General features: G+C 47.9%; 1 protein-coding gene across 1 annotated transcript in view; it reads left to right on the top strand.

Annotated features, from left to right (window-relative positions):
• The window catches only part of LOC128118689 (uncharacterized), a 193,972-nt gene that overhangs the window by 157,412 nt on the left and 23,853 nt on the right, over positions 1-12,707 (top strand). The window contains 2 exon segments of the mRNA XM_052751515.1: positions 4,912-5,021; positions 11,531-11,680. Coding sequence (XP_052607475.1) covers positions 4,912-5,021; positions 11,531-11,680 — 260 coding nt within the window.

Below are 12,707 nucleotides of genomic sequence, written 5' to 3'. Positions count from 1 at the left end.
CAACCTCTGTGTGTCCAAGGCCAGACAGCTCTACATACCAAGGCTGTGGAGGGAGATCCTGTCTCAAAGAAAGAATGAGAGAAAGAAAGAAAAAAAGAAAGAAGAAAGAAAGAATGAAATAAATAAAGAAAGAAAGAAAGAAAGAAAGAAAGGAGGAAGGAAGGAAGGAAGGAAGGAAGGAAGGAAGGAAGGAAGGAAGGAAGGAAGGAAAGATATCTCATGATAGAGTACTTGCCTAGTATGCAAGTTCAATCCTACCCAAAAAAAAGAAGGAAAAAGAAAAAAAGAGTGAGCTATGACCCCATAAACAGACATGGACGAAGATTAAATGCATACTACCTGAAGTTTAGGGACCAGAAAAAGGAGCAGAAAGATTGTAAGAGCCAGAGGATCCGGGGCTGTGCTGTGAGACTGTGTCTCCTGCTAAAGTCAGAAGCCACACACATAAAGTCTCACCAATATGGCTCCTCAAACGTGAGCTAAACAAGGAAGACACCACTGGACATGCCAAGTTACACAAAGAACCATTGGCAACTGAGGAAAGCTGGGTTCGGGGAGAAGTGGCCCTCCCCAGGGAAGAGCACACCAATTGGTTGCCCAGTACCAAAAGGTCAGCCAACATTCATCCAAATAACATCACACAGACTGAACAGATTATATTTATAAATATATGTGCATATACATATATATGCATGCAATTATAACTAGTGAAAAAAGGCCATGAATTAGAAGGAGACCAGGGAGGGGTGTAGGGGAAGGTTTGGAGGGAGGAAAGGGAAGGAAGAAATGCTGTAATTATAACTTTTTAAAAATGACATGGAAGAAGATTAAATACCTATTACTAAGTGAAAGATGCTGTTTTGAAAATGCAACCATGTATGATTCCAACTATGTGACATGCTAAAAACATCAAAGTCACTGAACAACAACAAAAACAGCGATCGCCAGGGCAGCCATGGTGGGTAGCAAGGACAGGCAGGAAAATGACTCTGCAATACTATAATGTCATTATGCATTTGTCACAACTCACTGAGTGTGGAACACCAGGTGTGAACCACACGACAGACAGACTGCGACCCTCGGCTGCTGTGGCTGGAAGGTCACTGGGGATGACTGTGTCACTGATGCACAGTGTGGCTAGCAGAGGCTGTGTGCCTCGGAGGACAAGCGGTCTGCAGGTGCTCTGTACTTTGCTGTGAACTTGTAACTGCTTTTCCAAGCGTTCACTTTACATGCTGGGCTTAGTGGCTCACACCTGCAATTCCACCACTCCAAAGACAAAGGCAGGAGGATTGCAAGTTTGAGGCTATCATGGACTACATAGAAAGTGCCAGGACAGCCAGCCTGTCCTAAAAAAAAAAAAAAAAAAAAAAAAAAAAGATTTTAAAACACTACCTTGAAATTTTTAGAAAAACTCATTGAAAATGTAGTTGTTTGGGACAGATGACAGATTGGGCAAAATTGGGAAAATGTACAAAATAATGTATTTAGATTTTCATAATCTTTAACTACTCTTTTTCTCAAGACAAATACACCTAGAAATTGTCATCCATACACCTTCCAGTTACATTTGCCAAAGCCTACAGACTGTGGGCTCAACAGTGAGCCACAGTGCATGCTGGGAACCGCATCGTATCTACAGAGGAGAGATGATCCAGCACCCATCCACGCTGGAGTGGACCCGTGTAGAGGCCCACGCTCCCCGTGAGAGTACGAGCGAATATGTGTAGCCTTGTGTACCTTAAGTAAAATGAAATGCAGCTAGCATGGTCCCTCTGAAAGCTGTCCTGCTTTAGTTGGCTTCTTTGGATTGGCCACCCAACTATCAGTCTTTTCCTCCCAACACTGTGAACTGAACCTCAGGTGAGTGCTCCACCCCTGACCTTCATCCCAACCCCTAACGCCAATTCCTTGTTTTTCTGCTTTTGTTTTTTGATTCTTGAGACAGGATCTCACTGTGTAGACCAGGCTGTCCTTGAACTTGCTCTCCCTGAGCCTCTCTGAGTGAAAAGACTACAGGACTGGATACCATGCCTGGCTTGTTTCATGTCCAAGTAACTGTTGTAGGTCGTTACTTTTCTCTTTCTTGTGGTACAAAGCCTGACAGCTCAAGGGGAAGTGGGCTTTTCCGGCTCACGGGCTGAGGGGTCCAGCTCACGGGCTGAGGGGTCATCCATCATGGCAGGCGTGCTACTGTGGCAGCGGGTGGAGGCCTCTGGTCACATTGCACCTGTAGTCAGGGAGCAGAGGTGTGGGGAGGGAGGGATGGGGAGGAAGGGAGAGGGAGGGAGGGAGGGAGGGAGAGAGAGGAACAATGATGCTCTGCTTCACCCTCCCTTTCATTCAGCCTGTGGTCTCAGCCCAGGGCATGCTGCCACCCACTCTTGCTGCCCACATTTAGAGTGGGTTTTCTCACCTCAATGAACCTAGTCTAGAAGCTTCCTGATGGACATGCCCGGAGGTCTGCTCCTAGGGGATTCTAGGTCCCATCCAGTTGACAGTCAGTAGTAGGTAGGCACTGCAGTACGTTTGGAAAACTCAGGGAAAGGCTGGTGCAGATTTCCCCCTAATCTAGACCCTAGACCGTTACTGTATTGTTACTGCTATCTTATGTTACTGCAATGCAGCGCTTGGGAAATTAGTATTGGGGGTAGCAGTTTGAAAACCACAGGAGGACAAGACATGTTCTTACCTCCATGTGCCTTTCAAGTCCTGACTCGTTGGGCCCCTGGCTGTGGGGGCGGGGGGGGGGGGGGAAGGACTCTGCACCTGTGGGCCTTCAGCTTCCACTCTGTGTGGGTTAAGACCCAGGGACCACTGAACCAGCTCATGTGGGGGAAGTACGGTGCTTCGGGCTAAGAGCTTCAGAGAGAGGGAGGAAGGGGAAGTGATCTGGCCAACTCAAACTTTCCTTTAGTCCAGGGCAAGGGAGAGAGCAAAAGATCATCGCTTAACCTAACCTCAAGTGCTTCCCCCTCCACTGCTGAGCCTCTGTCAAGACTGTGGCTTCAAGCCTGGGGGGATAGGGCAGTGGGTGGAGTACTTGCCGCACAGATGGGAATCCCCAGAACCATGGAAAGGTGGGTGCTGCCGCACGCCATGATCACAGCACTTGGGAACCAGAGACAGGCAGATCTCTGTGAGTTCGAAGCCAGTCTGGTTTATACAGCGAGTTCCAGGACAGCCAGGCTGCACAGAAGAAAAAAGAAGAAGAAGAAGAAGAAGGAGAAGGAGAAGGAGAAGGAGAAGGAGAAGGAGAAGGAGAAGGAGAAGGAGAAGGAGAAGGAGAAGGAGAAGGAGGAGAAGGAGAAAAAGAAAAAAAAAGAAAGAAAAGGAAATAGGATCCCTCACTAGCCTGGAGCTCACCAACCAGCTAAGCTCGCTGGCCAGTGAGCCCCAGGGGTCTGTCTGCCTGCGTCTTCCCAGCAATGGGCTTACAAATCATGTTGCTACACCAGCTTTACAGGTGTTCTGAGGACAAAACTTACGTCCTTTCCTTGCAAGGCGAGGACTTGATTGCTAGTGCCATCTCTCCAGCTGTCTTGAAAGTGGAAGCAGAGAAAATATGAGTGCTCGGATGCTGGGTATCTTCTGAGGCAGCAGGGATGGATCAGATGCCATGTGCAGAGGGAGTCCTGTAGGGAGGGGACACTGGTAACTTGATTATGCCTAAATTAAGTTTTAAGTGACCTTCAGAATGAAAAAGATGTTAATCCAAACTTGAGGTTATTATTATTATTATTATAAATTATTATTATTATTATAATTATTATTACAAACCAGCTGTGAGATGATGAGACGGCAGGTGAATGTCTGAATACACAGTGTGCCGAGGCTGAGTCCTGGGGCGCAGGGAGTGTGGAGGAGAAGGGGTCAGTGAAGACAGCTGGGACACAGCGCTGAGAAGAGAGCCAGGCTGGAGGTGTTCCGTGCCTTGAGAGGGGAGGCTTCCCCAACGGGGACGTTATGAACTGGGCAGAATGCTAGGGCAGGCGAGTCAAGCCGTTGGCTTTAGAGGAAGTTGTAGGTATTTATAGTAAAAATCCGTTTCCCCAGACGTGTGGAAGTGAAAACCAGGCAAGTGGGTTGGAGGGATGGCGTGGCTTTCTGGGAATTCTGCCGTGAAAGGTGCAAAGAGATGAGGTGGGAAATGGTGAGGGGAGAATCGGGAGGAGGATTTCAGTAAAACAGGGAGAGACGGCGCGCTGCTGGGAATGGGAAACTCTGGGGCTCTGGGGGGGTGGGCTCTTTCCTACCCACTGTTCTATGCCTTGCCATTTTCCCTTAATAACCCGAGGTCCTTGGTATTTGATCAATACCATCAAACTCTTCCATCAATATTGGAAGAGTTTCTTCCTGTGAACAGTTGCGTACTACTCCGTTGGAGGGGTATGCCATAAGTGAAAATGATCCAAATGACAGACAGCCGCGTTTCCCACAACCTCGGCCACCATAAGCAACTTTGCTCTGAATAAGTTCGCGTAGGCCTCCTGTCCTGTGCATCAGCCATGTTGTTCCCTGTTTACTTCTGATAGCTGCACTAGACTGAAATTGTCATTTAGACACAGGGTATGAAGGAAGATAGACCTCATGAAAGGTGAATAGGAGCATAGCATTTCTTTCTGGGTTTTGTCTACAGTAACAGTATTGTTCACTGGTTTTCAGGAGGGCGTCCCCAAATATTTTTAAGAGCCTTGCTAGATATCTCCCTTACTCCATGTTCCAGAGGGTTCTATGTCCTGGACTGCCTCCTCCTCTTCCCCACTGGCATTTCAAAGTGGCAGATTGCTGTGTTGGCATCATTTGGGAGCTGTGGAGTCGCGTCCTTGATGTCTGTCTGTGTTTTGTGATGCCTATGCCAATCTGGTTTTTTGTTTGTTTGTTTGTTTGTTTGTTTTTGTTTTTTCCTAGACCTTTGGAAACACCAAGTCATGAAAGAAAACTTTTCAGTTGTGAGACCCCAGATAGTTGAGCGATTTGTACAGAGATTAATGGAGAAGTCCCAAGACAACGGACCCGAGGTACGCATTCAAAATGAGCTGCTCTGCTTCCCTTTAAACAGTAACCCACGTGAGGAAGGCCGCCATTTTACATACCCTGGTGCTCTGCACTCTCCCCAAGGATGTGACTACTGAGGCTGAACCCCAAATGTCCACCACTCACTACCATTTTAGTATGAAAAAGCCCAATGTCTGCCCATTTTGGAGTAATCAGAAAATGATCATTGGCTAATCAAAAAAATTTGATCTAATGTTTAAAGACAAACTTGGAACTTTTAAATGAGTTGATTTTTTTAAGCAGTTTTCTATTGTTGGTTTGCTAGTATAAAACAATGAAAAAGAGGAAAACCAAAAAGACCTATAGTACACCTAACTAGGAAACATTTTTAAAAGTCTGCAGTTTGGGGGTGGGGGGAAGGCCAATAAAAGGCCTACAGCACCAAAAGGTAACATTTCATCCACACCCCCAATTTCCTCTCCAATGAAAGTGGTACCAATAATTTTATGTTTGTGTCCTTTCAGAAAAGATATCTGAACTCATATAACACCCTAAACTGTAATGTTCAACAGTATTTACCCTTGGCCAAAAGTGTTTGCTGAAATCGAAAGAATCCATTGAAAAGGCGAGATAAGAGAGCAAATGCAAGTATTTGAACACCAGTTTCAGGGTCATTAATAAGTGCTTAACATAAAAATCACCTCCACCCAACCATTAAAAAAAAAATCTGTCCTGCCAGGCCTGGTGGTGCACACCTTTGATCGGCACTCAGGAGGCCGAGGCAGGGAGACTGGAAGTTCCAGGCCAGGGGCTGGCAAGATGGATCAGTGGGTAAAGGAGCTTGCAGCCAAACCCAGATGACCTGAGTTCCATCAGTGGGACCCACATGATGGAAGTGGAGAACCAACTCATGAACGTTGCTACATCTGACCCCCACACAACACCAGGACATGCTGACATGTATATGTATGCATGTGTGCATGTACACACACACCCCATACACACACACAAATAAATAATGGAAAGGTGGGGAAAAGAGTTCCGGACCAGGGGCCAAGGAGATGGCCGAGTGAGTAAAGGTTCTTGTTACCAAGCCTGATGACCTGAGTTTGATCCCCAGAACCCACACAGTGGTAGGAGAGTACAGGCTCCAGCAGGAGAAACGTACACATACTGGTTAGTTAGTCAGATAGGTAGGTAGATAGATAGATGATAGATAGATAGTGATAGATAGATAGATAGATAGATAGATAGATAGATAGATAGATAGATAGAGGATAGATAGATAGATAGATGATGGATAGATAGATTGATAGATAGATAGAGGATAGATAGATAGATAGATAGATAGATAGATAGATAGATAGAGGATAGATAGATAGATAGATAGATAGATAGATAGATAGATAGATAGATAGATAGAGGAAAACAAGAATCCCAGGTCAGCCTGGGCTATACAGCAAGACTCTGTTTTAAAAAAAATTAATAAATAAATAAAATTTGAAACTTTCAAAAAAATCTGTATTGGCAAAATGTGCTCAATTTTTTTATATTGTTTTCTTCAAGTTTACATTTTTTCTTAAGTTTTTGGAAATGTTCCCATAAATTTTACAATAAACACTTGGGTCCTTAATTATGAGGTAGAGAATTCCCAAGCGTGGTGGGGATGTAGTCCCCCCAGACTCAGCCATACACATGTGCTCACGTAGCTTTCATTTTCACTGGAGCGTGTCCTGTGTGCTGATGAACGGCCCTGTCTTCCAAGGGCAGAGATGTTTAAATCAAAACAGTGGCTCACTTTAAGAAGGAAAGGTGCGGGGCTGGAGAGGTGGCTCAGGAGTTAAGCATGCTTGCTGCTCTTCCAGAGTACCCAGCTCCAGCTGCCAGCACCCACGCCTGGCAATTTACAAATGCATTTACCTGTACGTGGGGCACATAAACGTATGCAGGCACCCAAACATACACATAAATAAAAAGAATGCACAGATCCTTAACAATAAGAAAGGAAGGGCATTCTGACACGTGTTGCCACCTGGTAAACCGTGAGGACATCTGTGAGGGCATGAAAGGATTCTTGATTGTCAGGGACCCGCAAGAGTCAGACTCACAGGAGTCGGGGACAGAAAGGGCCAATCAGTGTTCAGCGGGTACTGTTTTCATTTCGTAAGATGAAAAGAAATTTGTCCATGGGGTAGTGATGGTGCCACTGCTCTATATTTGGTGACAGTTAAAAGAATAAGTTTTATGATATGTAGATGTAGAGTACATGCATACATACATACATATATATATACATGCATACACACATACATACATACATACATACGTGAACTCCGGCTCACACACAGCTCTCTGCATGTGCCCTGTTGCTCACCCCATCACTGAGGATAAGGATCTTTGGGTTTTGGTGGGGGACGGGATGTTTTCATTTTGAGACGGGATCTCAATCTGTAACCCTGGCTGGCTTCCAACCCATCATCCTCTGCTTCCACCTCCCCGCTGCTGGGATCACAGGCACCCCAGCTAAGGCTGACATCTTATAGGGAAGAGATGTAGGATTCAAAGACACGACAAATCCCTATCAGGTACATCTGCAACTCAGGAAATGCTTGGAGAGGTTGGTGACACTAGGCTCCTCTCAAGTCCATGCCTGGTGGGCCACCGGTCTCTTCTGCTCCCCCCACAGGAACCAAGAGCTCCCTCACAACCAAACTGCCTGGCCCCAGGCAGCTTGTGTCTGGTCAGCTGTTAGTAAGTTGTATTTGGCCTTTCCTGTACATATTCACCGTAGATCTTCTGTCCCTGGAGATCATGGGTTCTGCCCCTGATGGTGAGCCTCAGATATCCCAGGGCCCTTAGAACCATCGCTGTGGTGGGTGGAGTCCCTGCACGGTTCAGCAGGGGGCTTGCTCCAGAAAACAAGTCCAAGTTTGTTCGTATCTGCCGGACCCTTTCCTCGGATACTGGGGCTCCACACCAGAACATGCAGACGGGGAAGCAGAGCTCTCCTGAGCCCCTTTACTGGTTTCTTCCACAGTGGACCGGGCAGTGACCTGGGGTCCTCAGCCTACCAGCCCTCCCCTGTACAAGCCACCCCTGTTCCTTTCCAAGGTCAGTAGGCACACGCTTGCCCCTGTGGCCAGTCTCCTTTAAATCCTAGGCTGTCTGGGCAGCTCACGGTGACCTTGGCCTCAGTGTTTCTCTTGGAATACTGCCTGGAAGTGTGCTGGGCTGGTGCAGTGAGCTGTCCCCTGGAGCCCGCAGGTTGTACTCGGACACTGAGCTACTGCCCCGTCATCCTGCTTGTTCTTGCTCAGTTTGGTCCATTCCGGGGACCTCTTGAGATCTTCACAGATGTGCGTTTTCAGTATCTGATTGCTCTTTCAGCCTGCCCTGAGCATCCTCTTCAAGCCATTAGTAGCGGTGAAGACAGGACAGTCCCCAAGGCCCCAAGCTGCCCACGCTAGACCTCCCAGGCTGTGCAGCTGTCTCAGAACAGAACATCCATGGGCCAGGGACATGCGCAGTCTGCCATCCAGCCATGTTCTCCCAGTCCCCTTCTCGGGCATCCTGCTGGAAGCCCGGGATTCTGTCTGCTCGCTTTCCTGAGAAAATCAGGTCAATCCGGCAGATTTCCTTTTTTAAAACTCATGTTGGTGTCTAGTCTCTTTCCAATTTCTAGAAAATCAGCCTCCATCCATCACTGGGTTCTAATATCCCTCCCCTCCTTTGAGGCAGAGTTAGAATTTATTAAAAAGAGGATTTTCAAATTTTTTAGTACAGTTTATTTATTTATGGGGAGAAGACACATGGAGGCCAGAGGGAGGCTTCCTGATAGAGGTGTTGTTAGGGCTGAATCTTGAAGCACCCAGAGGAGCTGGTAAAATGAAGACAGGCAGGTGACAAACACACCGGGGGGGGGGGGGGGAACATGCTGGAGCAGGGGACAGCGTTAGGTGCAACCCATGGGAGTCAGTCCCAGTAGGGACACATCAGCAGAGGTGGTGCTTTAGAAACCTCCAGAATACTTTTGTGCCTGATGCTAAACAAACTGTTTGTGTTGGGTGTGGTGGCACACGCCTATAAAGCCACTGGAAGCAGAATTAGCCCTGGCACCGGCCAGGCCTCACCCAAGACTCTTGAAGAATCAGTGCACAGGGCAATCTACTGTTCTTGCAGCCAACACCACTGCCATAGTCAGTTTCTGGCTTAAATGCTGCCGCTGCTGCGGTGGAGCTGGTCCAGAGGAGGGTGGTGGTACTGGGAACATCTGGGCCCATGAGGGGAAGTGGGAGGGTGAAACCTGTTCCAGCTGCCTCTACAGGAGCAGGAGGGACTTTTGAAGTGACCTGGAAGGTACGGATGCAGCTGAGGGTTCCTGGCAGAGCCAGCAGAAGTCCCAGGGTCCAGCATCTGCTGTTCAAGAGGCTTTGTATGCACCTCCCAGAAGGCTGTGTGTGGTGTGCAGGACCAAAGTGTACCTAAAGCCTTTCTTCCTCATCTGCCAGCTGCTGCACCCACCTCGGACAAGCTCCTCCTCCCCACTTCCTTGTCCCCTCCCCCCCACTTTCAGATCACTCTAAGACTATGCTTGAGCTGAGTTGGAGTGGATCCTTCTACCCAACTTGTTGCCCGCCCCCTCCTGTGGAGCCTCGTGGGAGAAAGGAGGTGCTTATGGGTCGAGTTCTGACAACCCCCACCTCTATGGTGTCAATCCAGACTCACAAGGGGCCCCTTGCTCCTGCTGTGGAAAACCTCTGCGATCTAGGGAGGCCATCTCGAGTATGTTCTGCCAGCCCATGTGTTCAGGGGCTATGGTGGCAAGAAGTGGGTCCGAGAGGCGACTGCCCTGCTAGAGAGCTGGTGGAGGCCCTGTTGGCTTGTGCCGACTCCCAGGCCAGGAAGGGGTGAGTCACTGGTGCTGGACTCCAGCGTGGCCTGAGGTGAGGTCACTGGCCACACCCTCGCTGACCTCCCAGCCTTGACTTCTCATGGCTTCAGGTTTTCACCAGAGTCAAACCCGGGAGTTCCCTTTGCCATTAATAAGCCCTTTCCTCACAAAGGAATCATGGTTCTGAAGAGAACTCCAGGCCCCCTGGCATGGTGTCAACAGCTTCCTGGTGCTCATTGCCCAAAGGTGCAGAGGGTAGCATGGGACAAGGTGACCCATCTTACCCCATCTACTGAAAGGGCCCTTTAAGGGCTGGGGGGAGGGTCCTGGAGAAGGAGTCCTAGCACTCTGGGCCACATAAGCAGACGTTGTCCTCAGATTCCGTGGACCGTCTTCATTATATCCTGCCAGGCTGATACAATTGATGACTTTTTGAAAACATACCTTTTAGTATGTATGCTTTATGTAAAAATTATTTTAATGACATGTACCAATTGTGATTATATTAGAAAATAGAAATACAGGACGGGCAGCAGTGGCGCATGTCTTTAATCCCAGCACTCGGGAGGCAGGAGGCAGAGGCAGGTGATCTCTGTGAGTTCCAGGACAGCCAGGGCTACACAGAGAAACCCTGTCTCAAAGAAACAAAACAAAAATCCCAGAAAAACAAAAAACAAACAAACAAACAAAAAAGAAAGGTAGAAAGAAAATGGAAATACAGGCTGGACAGATGGCTTAGCACGGTGGTTCTTGACCTTCCTCATGCTGTGACCCTTTAATACAGTTCCTCATGTTATGGTGACCCCCAATCATAAAGTTATTTTTGTTGCTGCTTCATAACTGTAATTTTGCTACTGTTATGAATCATAATGTACATATCTGTGTTTTCTGATGGTCTTAGGTGACCCCTGTGAAAAGGTCATTTAATCCCCAAAGGGGTCGAGACCCATGGGTTGAGAACCAGTGATGTAGACTTACATGGGTCTTCTCCATCAACTGTGTTCTCCAGGGTCGAGACCCACAGGTTGAGAACCAGTGATGTAGACTTACATGGGTCTTCTCCGTCAACTGTGTTCTCCAGAGTGAGACTAGATCTTACCAGTGAGGCGAATACCCGTCGTGTGGCACAGACCAAGAGGCAGCTGTGGAGGGAGGGGGCCAGGTGGAATTTGGGTGGACCAAGTGAAGAGTACTATCCTGACATGTCGGGGTCCCGAGGTAGGAAGCTGGGGGTCATACCATGAGCTCTGACTGGGGAGCATCCCTCCCTGTGTCTCCATAGCTCACCATAGAACTCACAGTAGTCTCTGGACTTAAGTTCAAAGCCAGCCACCCAGCTTATTTTCTTTGAAAGTAGAGCTAAATCTGCATTCTAACAGTTTGTTACTTTGATTTATAACCTTTCATGTTTGAGTCACGTGACAGGTCAGCCTCCATTTCTTCTCTCGTCCCTGGCTCTGCAAATGTGCAGAGCGGAGCTAAGCGGGGTTTTGCGGGACCTGAGCCAATCAAGATTTTGGTGTGGAGGGGAAATGAAAATGTGTCTTACGATCCTGAGCAACATGTCCCCTGAGCCCTGGCTTGGTGTGCCTGCCAGAACCCCTGGGGGAGCCGCCAAGAGAGACATGATTGCCTTTTCAGATCTCTTTCAGGAGGGAGCACCTTGAAGCCTGCCTCCTCTCCCTGGGGTGCGATGTGATGGCAAGAGAACGCAGCAACTTCGAGACCTACTCCATGTGTTACGAGCATCTCCTGCAACATGCCAGGGAGAAGCTCAGCCAGAGGGAGCAGGTGGGTGCCCAAGGACGCGGGCGCTGGGAAGGAGGAAGGGGGTGGGCATGGAGGCCTCAGGGCTACCTGGCAATGAAAACCTGAGCAGGTGAGGAGAGCTGTTCTTATGCCAATTCTGGGGGGGGGGGAAGTGCCCTCCACATTTCTTTCCCATTGGTTCATTTTCTCGGGCCAGGGCACGCTCAGTTGCTAAGGTGACAGCGCTACCAGCACTGGGTTGTAGGCTGTAGAGGTTACCATGGATACAAGGCATGACCAACCAATGGGGTGAGCCTTGAGAAAGGTGTATAACTGCCTCCCCTCCCCAGAAAACACCAATCTCCTTGTGCTATTCCTGGTCTATCAGAGGAGATAAACTATTTATATATATATATATATAAAATCTGTCTTCATATCATTGGTCAGTTTCAGTGGTGAGATCTTGTCTTAGTTAGGGTTTTATTGCTGTGAAGAGACACCATGACCACGGGAACTCTTGTAGAGGAAATCATTTCACTGGCGTGGCTTACATTTTGAGAAGCTTAGTCCATTATCATCATGGTGGGACATGGTGGCATGCAGGCAGACATGGTGCTGGAGAAGGAGCTGAGAGTCCTACATCTTGACCCAAAAGCAACAGGAAGTGGTCTGAGTGTCACCCTGAATGAAGCTTGGGCAAAGGAGCCCTCAAAGCCCACCCACACAATGACATACTTCTTCCAACAAGGCCAGACCTCCTATTAAAGTCGCTCCCTATGAACTTATGGGGGTCAATTACATTCAAATTACCATAGACCGCCTTAAAACTAGGTCCTAGTACCCATGGGGCCTCCGAGTCACACTGCCATAGAGTATACACTCTTTTGAAATAGGTTGTATCTTAGGAGCCTTATAATTTTATTTTATACTCATGGGGAAAATAAGAAGTAGTGTCCAAAAAATTGAATGAAGCATTAAAATATCAAATAGTGAGTCTTGGACTTGCTCACACTTGATGAATTCCCCATATTGAGCTCTGCATCATTGTAGAAGCCTGGAAGTCATGTGG

This window comes from Peromyscus californicus, unplaced genomic scaffold (genome assembly GCF_007827085.1).
Source record: "Peromyscus californicus insignis strain IS unplaced genomic scaffold, ASM782708v3 Scaffold_22__1_contigs__length_63687245, whole genome shotgun sequence".
NCBI classification, from domain to species: Eukaryota; Metazoa; Chordata; class Mammalia; order Rodentia; family Cricetidae; genus Peromyscus; species Peromyscus californicus.
Note: the sequence above shows the minus strand (reverse complement) of the source record. Positions and strands in the feature narration are given on the sequence as shown.